The sequence below is a fragment of the Curcuma longa genome, chromosome 16, assembly GCF_044706935.1.
Source record: "Curcuma longa cultivar G26 ecotype Majalengka, Jawa Barat chromosome 16, ITB_CL_G26_1.1, whole genome shotgun sequence".
Taxonomy (NCBI): domain Eukaryota; kingdom Viridiplantae; phylum Streptophyta; class Magnoliopsida; order Zingiberales; family Zingiberaceae; genus Curcuma; species Curcuma longa.
The window spans coordinates 10,380,411-10,399,205 of record NC_133876.1 but is presented as its reverse complement, the minus strand read 5'-3'; the positions used below and the strand labels follow the sequence as shown (position 1 = coordinate 10,399,205).

Here is an 18,795-nt window from a genome sequence, read left to right as displayed (position 1 = left end):
CCTAAGAAAATGGAAGCATCAAGGCCCGCCTCTCTTCTTCCACCCCGTCGAGTGCAAGCTCCCGCAGAACCGGCGTGACTTCCTGTTCTATTCTCCTCACCGTGAACTGAACCAAGCCGAACAGTGGGAGGCGAACTCGATTCATTTTTCCTAAATTTAAGTTTGATTTAAATTTTAATTCTTAAATTTAAATTTGACTCATAATAAAATTAAATAATTCATGAACGAAAATTTAATTTTAAAATGATTCATTTTAAAATTAAATAAATTTAGTTTGAAATCGATTTGAAAATAATTTATTTAAAAGTTAAATGAATTTAATTTGAATATATATATATATATATATACATATTTGTGAGCTTTTTAATGAACACGTTCGTGAGTTTTTAAACGAATATGTTCGCGAATTTACGAATTAAATATTTTTAAACTCGAGTGTAGCTCGATAATATTTTCAAACTCGAAATCAAATTCAAGCTTCACTCGTTAATTTAATGGAATGAATTCAAATGAATTTTTTTAAACTAAAATTCGAATAGTTTACGAGCAGCTTAGCTCATTTACACCCATACCTGAAAGAAATATGCAAGATGAATTACTCATCCAACACCGACCTCTTCTATCGTCTTCTTTTATTTTAATTTCTATGAGATTAGACTAAGCATCTTCCAACTTAAAGGACCGCTAGCTATAAAAAATAATCATCAACTAAAACATCAGTGTTTTCTCTGAAGACTTCTTTCCCAACTATTCAATCTAGTAGTTTAGGATTACAATTGAATTAATTAAGGATCAAATTATGATGAAGTCGATATAATATTTTTACTATAATGATCTATTACAATTTCTTGATTTATTTTCTCACATATGATTATGAAATCAACCATATAAAATCGTTGGATGATGAATTTCACTTTTTTGTCGAAGAAAGAGTTATAATTGACCGACAATCAAGATTAGTTCCTCTTCCTTCTGCTGGAATTACTTTAAAGGAAACACTGGTGAAAGCTTGGAATGAACTTGCCATGGACCTGCAAAACGCTTTCAGGCGAAAAAAATATATACAGCATAATGATCGCTTATTCTATGTTAGTATACTTCTAACTCGCTTAATAGTAAAAGAAAATCAAAAATATACTTAATCATTCCAAATATGGAGTAAAGCACTTCAAGCAACAAACAAATAGAAAGTATGATGGAACATAAAATTGTTTTGATTTCTGTTTAATTAGCACCTTAAAAAATTGGAGCACAAAATAACAACTCATAAATAGCTAGCAGTTCTTCAGTACCACCACCACCAAAATCAATGGATGGTTCCCAACTTCTGCCCTTGTTTTGCTGAAGAGAAGCCAGGGTTGGTGCTCATCATTTGCCCTCTTCTGATTCTTGCTTCTGATCTGTCTTTGGGGCTTCCTTTTCTTTGATCTCGTCTCCACCATCCTCCTAGCAAACGAAACACAATCACATAGACTATGTTTTAGATCATAGAAAAATTGCACAAAAATATGAAAATTCACCATCATTCTGGCACCTACTTTAGTCTCATATGGTGAATTATGGACTAATAAAGAAGTTTAATTAGCTGAGATGAGTGAATTACTAGTTTAATAAGCTCAACTACTAACTACTCGGGCTTAAGCTGCAAAAGATTGGAACCGCCAACCTAGCGGCCCCCCCACCCCGGCCCCACAAGTATGAGGGAGAGTAAATCACGGTGAATGCGGGACTGACCAGGGCGTGGTGGCCGAGGAATTTGAAACATGGCACAGATTGATGTTATCGCAAATGCAACCATGAGACCTCGAACCGCCCACCTCATGCTGCAAGCATCCACGCCCTGACCAGCTGACCCCGCCCATGGGGGCACTAACTACTCGGGCTTAAGCATTTACAGAAGGTGGTTGGGTCTCACAACTAGGCAATTCTCTCATTTAAGTTGATCATGAGAGAGCTAGTAACTACTTGGGCTTGAGCATTTACGGAAGGTGGTTGGGTCTCACAAGCTAATGAGTCAGCTACCATTTTAGTGGGTTATGGAAGATTATTTGGAATCAGGTGCTCTGTCGCAATTCTATGCAAAGGTATGTTATCAGTAGCACAAGGTACAAAAGTCGAAAACAAATAATAACAGACCATGATATCTGAAGTCCAAAGGGTCAAGTTGTCGCGGAGGAGCTGCATGATCAATGTGCTATCTTTGTAAGATTCCTCACCCAAACTGTCCAACTCCGAGATGGCCTCATCGAAAGCCTGCGAGTAAAACAAAAACAAAACAATTGTCATCTAAAAACTCGTCAGATTTGCAGTTCGATGATGCAAAGCAACCAATCAGCATCTTTTAAGGGCACTTTCTCATAGTATTATTACAAGTTCAGCTATAGCAATTCAGCTGTCGTATTGCACCTATTGAAAAAGCTCTTTGTATTCAACAATGCAATTCTAATGCGTTCTTCCAGGTTGCAAAAGAAAGAGCATTCATTTGCTTGGCTTGGCCAACAATAGTATGTTTAAGAACAATATGATCATGAATCTTTTAAACTATCTACGGGTATTGATTATAATAAGAAAAGTTTTTCCAGATACTTCAAAGTTGCACTAGCATGGCTTGATAATATTGTGGCCAAGGATGATGCAAATGAAGAGTGATAGTCTAAAAGATGCGATCAATGATAAAGAAGAGTGAAAAAAAATGAACTAAGAAGTCACAAGCGAATACATAAGAATAAACTTGGAACATCACTCTTCTACTCCAAGACTATGAGCTATTCCAAGTAAAGTAACCTAGATTTGAAGATGAAATTTTCAGTGTCTTTGTAAGAAACTTCTAGAAAGATTTAAGAAGAGCCATAGAAACTCCAATTAACACAGATGAAGTGAAGCTATCATAGGAGATGATAAGAACTTGATTTGACTCGTGAGTAGGTTCTAAAACATTTGACATTAATAAGAAGAGTGTAAGCTTTTGCATCCGTTTCAGACATGATAAAATGATACATGAACAAGCAAAAGGTCAATTAGTTGGAAGATCAAAACACACGTTTCTACCTTAGTAAGTTCATGGTTTACATATTCTAATGTAAGGCAAAGTTTACGACAGAATCCTGGAAATTTGTATTGGAACTACTATTTTGAATTCAGAGTATCCAGCCGTGCAATCAGAACATACTTGAGGTAATCTGACTTAGAGAATTAAAATTATGTTGTAGGCCTTCTAAGCTTGAGGACTGAACACAAGAAATAATAAATAGAATAATCATAAATAAATGAATTGGCTCATACAGGTTAAAGTTATCTAGAAATCTGTTTAACAAATATACTTAAAACAAAAGGAGAGATGAAATATCAAACCTGTTTAGCAAGACTACAAGCACGATCCGATGAGTTGAGAATTTCATAGTAGAACACAGAGAAATTAAGTGCCAGTCCCAGCCTAATTGGATGGGTTGGGGCCAGTTCAGCCAGAGCAATATCCTACAGATATTCCATAAACTTGTTGAACTAGATAACAGGAAAATAAAAGAGAAAAAAATAAAAACAATAGCGTTTGAGCATAAAAAAAATTTCCAAGCAAAAGAAATTTGTTAAAACAAGAAATATATGCATATGAAGTTTTCTAGAAAGTTATAAATGAAACCAGTGATGACCGGAAAATATACTGCATATTGTCCATAAAGTTGCCGAATATATACAACAACTACAACAACCAAACCATATCCCACTAGGTAGGGAACGTTGCTGAATATATGCAACAGGAAAATAAAGAAAACAACAACAATAACCAGTAAAGTCATAAGTATTTGGGCATCAAAACCAAGCAAAAGAAGCTTTTCAAAACAAGCAATATAAGCATACCAAAGTTTTTATAAAGCTATACTCAAAATGAGTAGTAACACTTCGATAAAGGATCCCAAACGAGTAACAAATTAAGCCATGGACATATCCTAGAGATTGTTCACACAGTTGATGAAACTAGATAACAGGAAATTAAAGAAAGAGAGGCACAGAAAAAACAAAGGGCAAAAGCACTAGTATTTGTGCATTAAGTATAACATGCCAAGTAAAACGGTTCTCAGAACATGCAATATAACTATAAGAAGCTTTGTTAAAATCTAAAAATGAAATCAGTGATAATGAACAAATAGGTCCTCAAATAATAAAATAAACCTGTGCAGATTTATAGGCTGCTAGTGTACTTTCAGCAGCCTCCTTCCTCTCGTCTCCAGTCTTGAATTCAGCAAGGTACCTGGATCAAATACATCATTCAACAACTAATTTCACAACAAAATCCTCTTTGCACAAAGCGCACATAGCTTGATGATTTGCCGTCAAATATTCACCTGTGGTAGTCACCCCTCATCTTCAGATAAAACACCTTTGAATCTGCGGATGTGGCAGATGGAACGAGGTGAGAATCAAGCAACTTCAGAATTCCGTCACAGATCTTGGTGAGCTCAACCTCGATCTTGCTTCGGTATTCCTTGATCACCTTGACATGGTTCTCATTACCACGGCTCTCCTCCTTCTGTTCAATTGACGAGGTGATACGCCAAGAAGCCCTACGAGCGCCGATGACATTCTTGTAAGCCACAGAGAGGAGGTTGCGCTCTTCAACTGTCAATTCCTCTGATCCTAGACTCTTCACTACCTTCTCCATGAATTCCACCATTTCTTCGTATCGCTCAGCTTGTTCGGCCAATTTAGCCAAGTATACATTATCCTCCCTCAATGATTCTGCAGAGGACATTTTCGTTTTGCCTTCCTAAGTTACTTGTTAATCTGCAACAAAAAAGTACTAAATAAACATATAATCTTTGATTCTTCTTCACTACAATGTGATCAAATAATGCATATATGGTAAAAGCCATATTTTCCTTGTTTCTCCATCTGATACATGTTATCAACAGATCAAGAAGCAAAAAGGAGAGAACCTTACCAATACAAGGTTCATAGGTTGAGGAATGAAAGAACTGAGTCAAAACTACCAACTTTTTCAAAGAAGCATAATAGAAACCCCAAATTTCTCAGACAGACAGCCAAAAAGTAAAATTAAAAAGCATAACCAAATAAATGGGACACAAATGGGAAGATCATCCTCATCACTATCAATTGGAGAAGAATTATAGAAGTTGGTCGCAAAATGGATTAGAACAAACACAAATATCAGGCGCAGAAAGAAAGAAAAGGGAGGTAATCACCAATGTATATTTTCTCAGAAATAGAGGGGTCTAAAAAGGAAGGCGAACCCGAAGTAGACAGATCGATAAACCAACAGGGGGAAAAGGATCCTCATTGTCAATATAAGGTTCTTAGGAGGGAATGTAAAAATAGTATTAAAACTACCAACGTTTTCTGAAACACATTATAGAAAATCCAAATTTCTCCGAGAAAACAACCAAAAAAAACAAAATCAACGGATATAACTAAATAAACGGGACAAAAATTTCAAGATCGTCCTTATCGCTCTCAATTTGGAGAAGCAATAAAGAAGTTAATTAACCCACAATGTTCAAACACAAAGATCAGGAACGGAAAGGGGAAGTAAGCCACCATACAAATTACCTAAGAAATGAAGGCGATCCTATAAAGTGGACGAGCGCAAAGTAGACATGTCAAGAGACGAAAAAACGAAGATCATTACCGATAAAAGCTTCATACATAGGGGAATGAAAGAATAGATTTAAGACAACCAACTATTTCCAGAAAAGATAACATAAAATCCAAAATTTTCAGATAATACAGCCATAGCCAAGTAAATGCGACAAAAATGGTAATATCGTGCTCATCGCTCTCAATTTGAAGAAAAAATAGCGAAGTCAATCAACGATCCTTAAAAAAACAGAGCTCACTAAGAGAAGAAGACATGGAATTGGAAAGCGTAGTAATCGCCAGTGTCCGTATACCTCCTAAATCCAAGGATCGAAGAAAGGAAGCCGATCACAAAGTAGACTCATACAGAAGAGGAAGCAACGAAGTTACCAGTAAAAGCTTCATAGGTAGGAGAACAACTGCATAGAATCCAGCTCCCAACTTTTTCCAGAAAACATAACAGAAAAAAAATCATTTTTGGGATTAAAACAGCCATAGCCGAATAAATGCGACAAAAATGGCAAGATCGTGCTCATCGCTCCCAATTCGTAGAAGAAATACGAAGCTAATCGACAACAATGTCAACAAACACAAAGATCAGGAGCAGAAGGAACCGAAAGAGGAGTAATCGCCAATGCCCACTTTACCTTGGAAATCGAAGCGATCGAAGAAAGGATGGCAAACGCGAGGCCTTTCTCTGAGTCTTCGTTGTTTAAATTTGTACGAACTATTTGAAGAACAAAACAAACATACTCGATTAAAATATCCAGAAATGTACATGTGATTGCATATGGAGTACCCAAGACGGGGCCCAAATATAGCACAACTACGACTTAAGGTGAACAGCTGTGTATCTTTATCGCGTAATCAACAATTGAATGGATAGGAAAGGCAAGTCCTTCTAGTGCGCTCCTATTATCGGTCAATGATCCATCTAGGCCAGCACCCAGAACCGCGGTCTCCTGGTCAGGGAAGGTGCTATTCCGCCGCTGGTAGCCCTTTCGCAGTGCGGTTCTTCCCGGGTCAAGCTTAAGGTACGCATGCGCCACCGCAACCTTCCTCTGCCTTCAACTCCTCCAAAGCTAAAACATGTTTGATGTTTTATCTCGCAGGCAAAGACGCTTCTCCAATACTTGCGCAAGCAACGGCAGGACATGGTGAGGTAATTTGATAAGGTACATTGTTCTACACTGTTTTGGTGTATATCATGTATGACAATACTTCCCGTTCAATCACTGTTTGAGTTTCTTAGTGTCATATTGATGTGTACAAAAGTTTCTGATGTTGTTCTCGAAATTCATTTGGATTGTAATATTATTGTTTTGTTGGTGTTACCATCCAGACTCTGCTGTTGGATTGTTGATTGCATTTACATCGAATTGATGACTTGGTCCTACACTTTACAATTAAGTGCAATGGTATCACAATGACCTAGTTTGTCATGCCTTAGATGGAAGAAATGCAGAAATTATGGATTTGCTCAAAACTTTATCTGCTGAGAGATGTATGCTCTAGTGTTCCTTCTAGTAGAAAATGTTGAATCCGATAGCTCCGGGAGTACGCAAACTGATATGTATCGTCGAGGCTAGTGTTCGACACTATCTCCGTAAACGATATTGCTCCGCTACGGTGCTAACGGATAGCAGCAACTCGTTTCCAAGATACAACGACGATCGTCTCGGAATAGTAGCACTCCCGATTCCGAGACCAGCGAACCTTCTCGTAGACTTCTTGGACTCTTGAACTCACAAGATGAGATGAATGCTCAAGAGAGAGGAGAGAATCGATGAATTGGATGATCTTTTCCACCATCTGGAGGGTTCTATTTATACTAATCAAAGAGGTTTGAAGAGAGGATGTGTTCTTTGGGCTGGATCGATCTGGATCGTCCAATTTGAAGGGTTGTAACCCTTCACACAGCCCACTCGAATCTCATCCATCAGATCTGAGGGACACAACCCTCAGATCTCGCTTATTACCATTAGTCATCGGATCTGGATCCATTCACTCCGACGCTTCAGATCAAGTCTCTTCCCAAGCGGTCTGATCGTGACTCTTCGCGATCCAACGCTCCAGATCGCATCACAAGCGATCCATCACACCTCTTTGATCGACGGTTGCCATTTGCCTGCCCAATCAACAACACAGTCACCTCTACTTGCCCACGCGGATGCCACACAGGCAATGCCACGTCACATGCGCGCCCGACACGTCACCCGAGTGCCACGCAGGCACTGCAATGTAAATTAAGCTCCTCAATGCTCCTCGCGACGACGCGTACGTGCGAAGTGCAAAGTGCGCCTACAAAGCGCCCATTGCGCACGTGCGCACGTGCGCACGTGGCGGGTGGCGGGCTCACAGGTGCGAGCACCAGCTCGCCCATGGATAGAGAGTACCTGTGCTTCTTGTGTTAACTTCATTAACACAGCAACACATATAAGGAAACATTAGCTATCGCCGGTTAGCAATGTGGGACTAAAATCCCATCTTTTCCTTAATATTATTTTGGACATCACTTTAGCCAATTAATTTCTCATTCACCCATAATCGATTTTGAGCAAATTAATAGTCTAGATTTATCTACGCGAAACGTAGATTTCGATTTTGAAGTCATATCAGACTTTCAACGATCGATGGCACTTTAATTTTGCCTTGAAAAATCATATCCAACAGAAAATTATAGGCAAACAGCTAATCGGAAAATGATTGGCAAAAAATGATTTCAATTTATGGAAACTAATGTTTTGTTGTTACATGCTAAAAGTTGATGAAGTTCGATATCACCTTGATTTTAAAAAAAAAATCTTTGTGCAAGGTGTGTGCATATATGCCATGTAGTTTTTCGTATGCTATACTCACAATTCAAGAATTTACAACTTTTAAACAGTATTTTAGTATTGTGTTCCAGTGCCAAGGACAATTCACTAGTATATGTTAAGGTAAATAATGTATTAAAACCTTCAAACAAATAAGGTTTTATCTCATTACTTAGGGTTAAACCAAACAACATTAGGTTATGTTGTATTCCCTATAACCTTGGTTATGTGATTACTTGGTAATCACATAACCAAGGTAATCAAGGATGCCCCCCAACTAAACGCACCCTAAGTGTTTACACCTGACATTAATACCAATAATTTTTTTTTATTTTATTTAAAAAAATAATTAATCCGATTAATTCAATTTGATTTTAAAATTTTTTATAATTAAATCAAATAAATAAATTTATTTTTAAATCACTTTATAAATCGCTAATTTATAAATCTCTTATATAATTAAACAAATTTAATCATTTTAATTAATTTAATTTTTGATCGATATTTTATTAGTTTGATTTAGTTTTATTTAAAAATTCAATTGATTTGATTAGTTTAAAAAAATTCAATTCGGTTAGATTCGATTTCAATTAATTTAATTTTAACTGAATACTTCGGTGCATTCATATTGAATCAAATTCTATGTGGTTTAATAAATTTGTCTCAGACAATTAATGGTAGAAAATGATGGCTTAATTCATTATCATAAAGTAATAATCTTTGGCAAAAACAAATTTATTTTTTTGCTAGTTAGAATTTTACATTGATGTGTTTCATCATTATTAAATCATATTTATCATAAATTGACTATATAAATTTTACCAAATAATTGTGGGGTCAATATGTGACAATGATGCATTTTTGTCTATATAAATTTTACCCCTTATCTTGTCATCAAGGAACTCTACTAACAATGATGTATTTAGTCATCCAAATTGTTTATCTTGTCATCAAGTCATAGATCATGAATTACATTTTGTGCTACTAAATCTCATTTTGATCTGTTCGCTAGCTTGAACTTGAACAGGACTCTTCCAGTTCATCATTACATGTGATTGCACCATTGTCGGATGGCCAGTTGTAACATTCTTCCCATAGCTCAAGCGTGCCCATGGTCTCCTCTTCCAAACTGTATTTGTGACTTAACAAGTTTTCATAACTCTTCTAACAATGGGTTAGACACGAAACAACTTCACAATTGATCTTGTTCACCAAATGCACCCCCACAATTCTAAGATCTTACATGTACCGAAAAATTCGTCCATCGATAGTCAATGCAACTGAATGAGTGCCTCAACAAGATACCTGAAATCAACAAGAACAAACACAAATAAGTCAGGTTGTTAGATATGATTCACCGATGTATAGAGGAACAAGTTACTACATTATATTTTTGTTTTCCTTTTTGGCGAGCCAATTTACCTGAACAATGTTTGCTACTCTTTTCATCTCCAAACCCCCGCGGATCATGCTCTCCTCTTCCCCACACATACACCTTGCCAATTTGACAATACTAATCTCAGCGTCAAGACAAACAAGACCGAATACAAACTTGTATTGCTGTTTTTTTTGAGTGGTGCACTTGATGGTTCAAATCAAATGCAAATAACTGTCATGAAAACCCATTCCTCTTACAATTAATTCATTTACAAAATCCTAGAGCAGTGAATTGCTTCCTTCCCTAGAAAAACAGATTCACAGGCTTCAAATAAGGCGAAATTTAAAATCTAGTGAAGTAAACGAATAAAGTTTTCTTGTGCTTCTTTGATGACAATTCAATGGAAGAAAACAACTGAATCACCGAAATAGAATGGCATGCCCCAAGTTTCTAAAGAAAAACCTTAACTGGCAGTAGTATATGAATAGAGTGACGCAGAAGAACATCCTAAGATCTATAATAATTGAAGGAATATACTGCTAATAGACCATGAATGTTTTGCAAACATTTATATCCATCAGATCTTAAATACCTATGATCATATCCTTGATCAAACTGCTTTAATTCAGAAAGTTGAATAATTTGGATGATTTGTAAAAAGCTAACATCCCCGTTTCAATGACTGAGGAATGTTCGGTCACTGATATCCAGTCTCAAATGTTTAGTTGTCACTTCCACACAAAGAAACTTGAATGGTAAAAGTTAATATCCTCCAATGCTACAATGTCGAACAAATTATTTTAAATTTGAGCTCAAGGTGTGATCATCATCATAAAATTTGATTCCCATACTAAAGGAAATTTCCTTGACTACCTCTGTAATGAATGTACACCGGCATGATTGGACTAACAAATACTCTTAGTTTTGGGTAAAATCATGATGACTGGACTATGAAAAACATAATGATTTACCACCCCATCATCTGTTAGTGCAGCTGCCAACCACCACCAGCAATGTCTACCTAGTTTAACTGTAAAACACAACACCATAATCAGCCAGGCACTTGGGAATCTGCAATCATGTGCATAAAGACAAGACAGAAGCGCAGTTAAATGTGCATAAATTGCAAGCCAGACAGTCAAATGAAAAACATAATGATTTACCACCCCATCATCTGTTAGTGCAGCTGAATGCCAACCACCACCAGCAATGTGTACCTAGAAAGAGAAAAGCAAATAACTGTAAAACACAACACCATAATCAGCCAGGCACTTGGGAATCTGCAAGCTAGAGAATAAAATGTGCATAAAGTCGACAAGACAGAAGCGCAGTTAAATGTGCATAAATTGCAAGCCAGACAGTCAAATGCGCATGAACTTGAAAATCAGGCTGCCATCAGATTTGCAGCTCTTAGCACTTAGAAGAACTTGACAAAATAGATATTCTTTTGAACGTCTGCAGTTTTTTATTTAGAACAAAGTAAGATGTCACTTTGTTGAATTTGATATGACAGACTTTATCTGTTACACAATAAACTTAGATATGTTATCATTGCAGCTAAGTTTCTGGTACAAGGAGAAGAACTTGCGCTCATTTTTGTACCATTTGATCACTTTTATCTACTTTAGGTCTATCAATCTCCAGTAAGTTACTTTTATCTGATTTTTCATCTTCTCCAATAGGAAAAGGTGAGCTATGCTTGACATTACCAATGCAGGCTAGTTACTTTCTGTATCTATATTTTTTTAAGAGTTAAATATCTTCCAGGGTTGGATTTGACATTAATCAAATGTGTTATGGTTAATGTGCTGATGAAGAAGCTTCAATCATTATAAGCTGGTCAAATTAAAAGGTGGTACAATTAAAATTAGCTGGTCAAATTTATATATGTATGCTTGGAGTATTCAGCTTATCCCAAACCCAGAAGAAAAGGTGAAGGGTTGTGTTAGGCTCTGACATCTAACAGAAAACTATGTGGACAACCTTCGGAACATAGATATATCTACTAAGGTTATGTTGTTACCAATATAGACTTATAGAGAATCAATGACCGTATAAGAGCAGTGTAGTTAATCCCAACTAAATTAATTCAATATGCAAACTTAGGACTTCCACCTGTAAGTTTCTTTTAACTTTGAATTATTTGAAGGCTCAACCTTACTCCAATATGATTACATTACAGAGACATGACTAAGTACAAATTCACTGAAAAAAACATTAAACTAAAAGGATGAGTTGAATGCATCAATCAAGTCACTAGAAATTTTTATGTACATGCTTGAATTTGGAAATCCAGAAACCATCTAATAGTCATCTATATAATAGCTTCACAAGCTATTATACATTGGAGTTTTAGGGTATAAAGCTAACTTTGAAGCACAAGAGATGCCCTACCTGAACAATTTCTTTAGAACTAACAAATTATGGAGAACATGGTGAAGTTTTCTTTTATTCCAATGGGTGCTAGGAAGCTTTATGAACTACTAATTATCCAAATTATTACTCTAAGAGGTTTAATTCAAAATAGCTGATTTGATAGGCAAGACGCTAATTGTAGCAACTGTGATTGAGTTTTCGAAGGTCAGGAAGTGTTTTCAACAGAAAATCACAGTTAATGGTCTAACACTCCGCCTTATACTAGCTAAAGCTTCTGAACACAATTTCTAACGCAAAAGCTTTTCCATTTTTTGCATACCCCAAGCATAATCCCGGCCCTGGTTGTCCACAGACAAGCAAAATCAACCACCAATTGCGGCCTGAAAGAAAGAACCGATAGACAAAACCAATGAGGACCAAAGAGCATTCCGTCGAACAAGTTCAATGCATGAAACGAACGCATAGAATCCTTTCCCAATCACACCATACCTGAACTATCTTGACACCGGAGAGGGAATCAACGAGGCTCGGGATGCTCTCCGTCTTCGTCTCCGGCGGATGGCCCAGAGTTCCCCTTCGGTTCCATCCCCATGTATACAGCTGGGAAAAATATACCAAACCCCCAAACGGTCCATTGTTTCTTCTGTAAACACAAACTTATTGACAAGATGGAAATTTTAGGGAGCCGGACAGGAAAGTAGAGACTTGGCCGTTGCCGCCGATGGCGAGGGAGTTCCGACTGCCTACGACGTTCTTGGGCTCGAGGAACTGGATCCTATAAGCCCAGTCCCCGATACCAAGCTTCCCATCCTCGCCTGATCCTCTGCGATCAAAACCGCCATTCCATGGAGAAGTATTACGAAACCGGCGATCTTGAGCTGTGGAGAACCGAATCGGAGGTGGCCTCCGTCGTGCAGCGCCAGAGTCCCCACTACGCTCCATCAATGAACTAAACCGCTTTTTCAAAATGGTCTTAAAATTTTATTAATATCAAAATATTCTTAATAACTTTTACTTTCTATTTTTAAAAGTCAATTTTTTTTAAAAAAAATATTAATTTAATTTTCAAGCAAGAAAAATAATTGACATGGGCTCACAAATTTAACAACAAACATTAATTTAAATAATTTCTATATTTATAATACTATACAATTTTCATAAAACGTTATATAATCTTAATAACATAAAAATTTTATATTATTGTAGGTAGTTTTATACTAACATAAATAATATGCTTCATATCATAATTTAACTAAATCAAGCATAAAACCCCAAAGTAAACAATATGTCTTTTGTTTTAACCCTTATCAGTTGCTAACCATTGAAGTAAGCTAACAGTGAAAACTGAAAAGCTACAAGCTGCATATACAAATTAATAGAAACAACATAACAATGTCCCAATACTCTAGTTGGAGCTCAAGTTCATTTGCTCTAACACTATCCCATGATTCACCATGGCTGCCGAGAGCTCGCAGCTAGTCTCTCGGCCGTGCCAACCATAACGAGCTTAGAGCTCGAAGCCGCGAGAAGTAGTCGCTGATGGTTAGTAGCGCTCGGGCTGCCTGCGGAGCGGTGAGGATTCGATGCATTTGCTGCAAAGTCTGCTGCCGCAAAAGATCAGCCTGAAATGCAAAGTTACTGAGTTGCGATACAAAGTTCAGCAAGTGCAAGAACTAGCATTCATGAAAGATCAGAAGCAACATGGACAATAGAAGATTGCATTGCAAGTTTGCACATTCTTATATCAATTCAATGAATGACCTTTCCAGTTGGCTGAGTCGGATTATGTTTACTATCACAATCAGAGTTTGAAGTGAATGAACTGACACAAAAAATACATTCAGATGTTTCTAATGCAAATGGCAAAACTAAGAGCATCAAATACCTGACGGATGAAGTTCTCCAGTGTACTCAGTTTGCTCATTGCCATCGTCATCTGGCCCATGTAATTCGAGACATTATCGGGACCGTTAGCCGGCATGAGGGATGCAGAAGCAAGTGTTTCCGCTAGTGACTGTTGCAACGCTTCCATACCCTGTGATAAGGCATCCTCTGCTTGCTGAGACGAATGCTGAAGGTTGCATATACCCATCAGCTGTTGATCTGTCAATGGCTCGAGATGAGTCACCACTATCTGCAAATTATCAGTTCGAAGAATTATAACCGACTTCTGAAGGCATCTATTATTTCTTTAATGCTCAATACCTTCAGAAGCTCAGACGATCGGAAACCACCTAACCACATGAAACAGCGTTCCGCAGGGGTCGTCCACATGCCGGACAATATGTGAAACACATCGGATTTTGTACCAATGCTTTTCAGCCTGAATACTTCATTATAGTGAGACATAATAGATTCGACAAGAAGCCGTAAATCTTCATTGTTGGCTTAAAGTTTAGTGCTGATCTAAGCTCATTAATCTGCCTTTGATGATCCTCAAGCCACCGGGCATACTCCATGTCAAAATACCTGACGGATGAAGTTCTCCAGTGTACTCAGTTTGCTCATTGCCATCGTCATCTGGCCCATGTAATTCGAGACATTATCGGGACCGTTAGCCGGGACGAGGGATGCAGAAGCAAGTGTTTCCGCTAGTGACTGTTGCAACGCTTCCATACCCTGTGATAAGGCATCCTCTGCTTGCTGAGACGAATGCTGAAGGTTGCATATACCCATCAGCTGTTGATCTGTCAATGGCTCGAGATGAGTCACCACTATCTGCAAATTATCAGTTCGAGAATTATAACACAACTTCTAAGGCATCTATTATTTCTTTAATGCTCAATACCTTCAGAAGCTCAGACGATCGGAAACCACCTAACCACATGAAACAGCGTTCCGCAGGGGTCGTCCACATGCCGGACAATATGTGAAACACATCGGATTTTGTACCAATGCTTTTCAGCCTGAATACTTCATTATAGTGAGACATAATAGATTCGACAAGAAGCCGTAAATCTTCATTGTTGGCTTGAGAGTTTAGTGCTGATCTAAGCTCATTAATCTGCCTTTGATGATCCTCAAGCCACCGGGCATACTCCATGTCAAACACCAATGCGGCTTTAATAAAAAGAAAGCATGAGTAAGATCGTACATGAGGATGGCTTAGTCTATGTAATTTCATTGCTGAACTAAATAATTCGATAAACACAAATCAGAAATATGAACTACAAATAATATGTGGTTTCTTAAGAAGAGATTGAATAATCTTGATATTGGACTTATCTATTAGAAGAAAAGAACAACGAAAAAGGAATTCGTAACATCCCAAATTTATGGAGACCAATAGAAGGTAAAAAAACATAACAAGCGAACAAACCATTTCCTCCAATAGAACAACCATGATCACTTGTGTATCCATTTGCTAATAAGACGCCCTGAACAAAGGAAGCTTGATGGTTATTGATCTGTCATTAACAAACTAGTTTAAGTGATTCATCAAAAGCAGTGAAAATTAGATTAGCCGTACTTGTTGATGTGCTCGCTGAAGAACTTGCTCAAGTTGGATCAATTTTAAGCGGCTATTTTCAAGCTGCTGAACATATGCCTAGAGAAAAACACACACTCTTTATAAATGGAGCAACCTTTAGTTATGTAGAATGAGTGAATAAGAAAGTCTGAATTCTAAAAACAAATGCAACGATAAAGATAGGTAAATGTCATCATTAATGATTTTGAGGACAATATCCTTCCCGATCGATTCTAGGAGATTTCAAGGCCATAGATACTAGGAGATTTCAAGGCCATATATACTTATGGTCATCGTACCTTCTCGGTTAATAGCACAACAGATTCGTATTTTTGGATCAATTTAATCTTCTTTCTTAAAGCAATTGGCTATCAAGAATATGATTTCACTGCTAGAACCAAACTATGGTAAAAGTTTAAAATTTCTAGTCAGACAACAAAATCATATATTACGGTTCAATAGCATGCTCTTCGAAAACAACCATCGATATAATGGCAAAACAAATACTAACTCATTTGATCCAACAAATTTTCGAAGCACAATCAATAAATCTTCTAAGCTTCTATCTGAGTAAGCACTAGCACCACAGAGTCTAAAAAACTTGATCACTAGATCAAACTACACCAGCAATAGCTTGGCATTAAATAACATCTACCAGATTTATGGAGTTAGCAAGAACAAACATCATTTGTCACTGCAAACTTATTCAAGGTGAAAAATCAAAGTTGTTTTATGAAAATACCTTCTTCCTTAGGCGACTCTTTTTTGCGGCCTCGCGATTTTGAGCGAGTCTACGAAGTGACTGCATTAAAGAGAAGCAAATGCATCAGTCACAATAAATTCTAAAACGCAGAATTAGATAACTCCCACTCAATGTTTGAAGCACCTTTTGCTCCCCAGTTTTCCCCTTAGACACAGCAGAAGAATCGGCACAAACAGTTGCACCTTGTTGGCCACTCCCTATCTGCATTACGTTCTTCTCTCAGTAAGTCCGTAAACATTTGCAGCAGTAAAAATTGTAACTAAGAAATTGTAACTAGAAGGAAATCTTCACCGTTTTGTTTCTGTCCTCGATCTCGACATCAGTGGATGTATCAGTCCGCGTGCTGCTTACGACCATCGTGGAATCTCCCCAGTGCTCAACCTGTCCTCTTGAGAATGCCATTCTACCGGCGGCGGCAGCAGCATCCAGCGCCGGCACCGCTGATGCCACCATTTCCAGAGTTGCCATGCTCTGTCACGTATCGGTCTGAAAAACTCAGCAACGACGGCAGCAAAGGAACATGGAGCTGAGAAAACGAGGTAATGATTAGTTAAGTCACCCCATGGCTTAAGGCCCCAAATTGGAGATGCAGCGCAGAGGATGTAGCAGCCGTGAGATTGCTCGAGCTCTTGGGGGTGAGCACGGCATCTCCAATGCTGAATCCAGCCGGAGAATTCTCCCCTCTGAATCACAGAAGCAAAACATCAAACACGTTGCGAGCGAGAAGAAATACAAAACAAAAGAATCAATTCTCAAGTACAGATGATGTTTTTTACCTGTAGAGATGAGACGAGTACATGGCAGAAGAGGAGGAGAAGGAGAAGCGAAGTGGGAGGAGTTCTGCATACTCTGCAGAAGAAAACACCAAGCGAATCAACCCGAAGGGAGGAAAAATAAAAAAAATGAAAAAGCTCTTTCCTTTCTCTCTCCGAACTGAAACTTGCTCTAGTGTTTTCAATCAGTCCATCAATCCATCAACCATCTGCCAGTTTTTAATAACATTTTCCCGGTTCCTATCACGTCAACCCTTTCCAGTTAAAATTTGATATTCTATTGCTTTGGTTGCATGGGAATGTGAGGTGGAGCTGTGGAGGAGTAATGATCATTAGGAGGAGGTCCGGAAACAATAATGGCGGACGCAGGGAGCTGCGCAGGGCGATCGCTTTCGAGCAGGGAAGGTGTCAGCGTATCGGTACGGCGCCCTTTTGGGCGTGTGTGCACTGTGCAGGACCTGCGCGACGCCTGCGAGGGGCAGGGCGACGGGGGTAGCAGCTACCTTGCGACGCGGGGACGCCGGTGAGCGAGAGAGACCAGGGTTGGCGTCATGCGCAGCGTGCCATGGTGCAGGGCCGGGGAGGAGGGAGAGAGACTGTGGGTGTCAGTGTGTCGTGCATGGTCGAGGGGTGTCAGAACTCAAATACAAGTACGTATGACTTTAATAACAGTGCAAAATAGGACAAACAATTAAAAACGCATCCTTAATTATTATCAGAATCGTACAAGAGTATTAGGAGGATTTAAGGTTTAGGAAAACCTTAAATCCTAAAAAAAAATATTTCTAATATTTCTTTTATAAAAGTGCACTTCATTGAATTTTAATAATGTTTTTCTCGTAAATTCGTGGTATTTTTAAAAATATTTTTTTGAACACACATATAACGTTTATTTTATTTAATAAAAAATGGATTATATTCTATCAACGTGATTAAGTTCTAACTGAATCAAAGTAACAATTAGTTAGCAAGTATTTAATATTTATTACAAGACTATATTATAGTGATCGCTCAATTTCTGTAAAGTAGAATCCGTCACTTTAATGGTTTCATAATTATGTGAGAAGATAAATCGAGAAGTTACAGTCGGCTACAACGAGGACTATTGTCTCAGCTTCATCAAAATTTGAATTCAATTTCTACTTTCTCGTAACCAATTCAGTTATGTCCCAAGACTACAATGACCACTCAAAAGATAAGAGCTCGGGCCATCAATGCTCCTTGATCTATTCTTTTATATTATTTTATAATACTTTCTTATCATATTGGAGTAATAATGTATACCTTAATTTATCATTGGTTAGCTCTCTATTCATATTTTTTTGATTTATTTATTGAACAAATTTGAAACATGCCTTCAAAATCCTTAATCTCATAGTAAAAATCTATTATTGTTCGTAAGGGAAAGGATCAACTTGAATTTGATATAATCATGTTTGATGACTCTAAAGCAAAAAAATAAAATAAACATAAGTCATCAATAAATTAATATAATATTTTTTTTGTTTTTTTTGGATTTAAGATTTTAAGATTTAGAGGAATATTTTTTATCCAAATCTCATTTTCAATTTTCACATAAAAAATGGAAATTAAAAAATAATAATTTTAATAACAAATAATCATGGATTGTC

The 18,795-nt window shown here is 37.5% G+C and overlaps 2 protein-coding genes across 2 annotated transcripts; both read right to left on the bottom strand.

Moving 5' to 3' along the window:
- Positions 1–1,113: 1,113 nt before the first annotated feature.
- Positions 1,114–6,310, bottom strand: LOC141847212 (14-3-3-like protein). The gene is made up of 6 exons (XM_074735197.1): positions 6,237–6,310; positions 4,341–4,779; positions 4,168–4,246; positions 3,352–3,474; positions 2,137–2,253; positions 1,114–1,446 (listed from the first exon to the last, which is right to left on the bottom strand). The coding sequence occupies exons 2-6, from the start codon at positions 4,745–4,747 to the stop codon at positions 1,369–1,371; spliced, it is 804 nt and encodes a 267-aa protein (XP_074591298.1). The 5' UTR covers positions 4,748–4,779; positions 6,237–6,310; the 3' UTR covers positions 1,114–1,368.
- Positions 6,311–13,596: 7,286 nt separating this feature from the next.
- On the bottom strand, positions 13,597–17,250 carry LOC141846919 (transcription factor HBP-1b(c38)-like). Its single transcript, XM_074734945.1, has 10 exons — positions 17,168–17,250; positions 16,951–17,074; positions 16,683–16,862; positions 16,515–16,592; positions 16,371–16,430; positions 15,629–15,706; positions 15,479–15,536; positions 14,948–15,219; positions 14,629–14,877; positions 13,597–13,781 (listed from the first exon to the last, which is right to left on the bottom strand). Exons 1-10 carry the CDS (start codon positions 17,188–17,190, stop codon positions 13,635–13,637), a joined length of 1,269 nt encoding a protein of 422 aa, XP_074591046.1. The 5' UTR covers positions 17,191–17,250; the 3' UTR covers positions 13,597–13,634.
- Between the last annotated feature and the right edge of the window lie 1,545 nt (positions 17,251–18,795).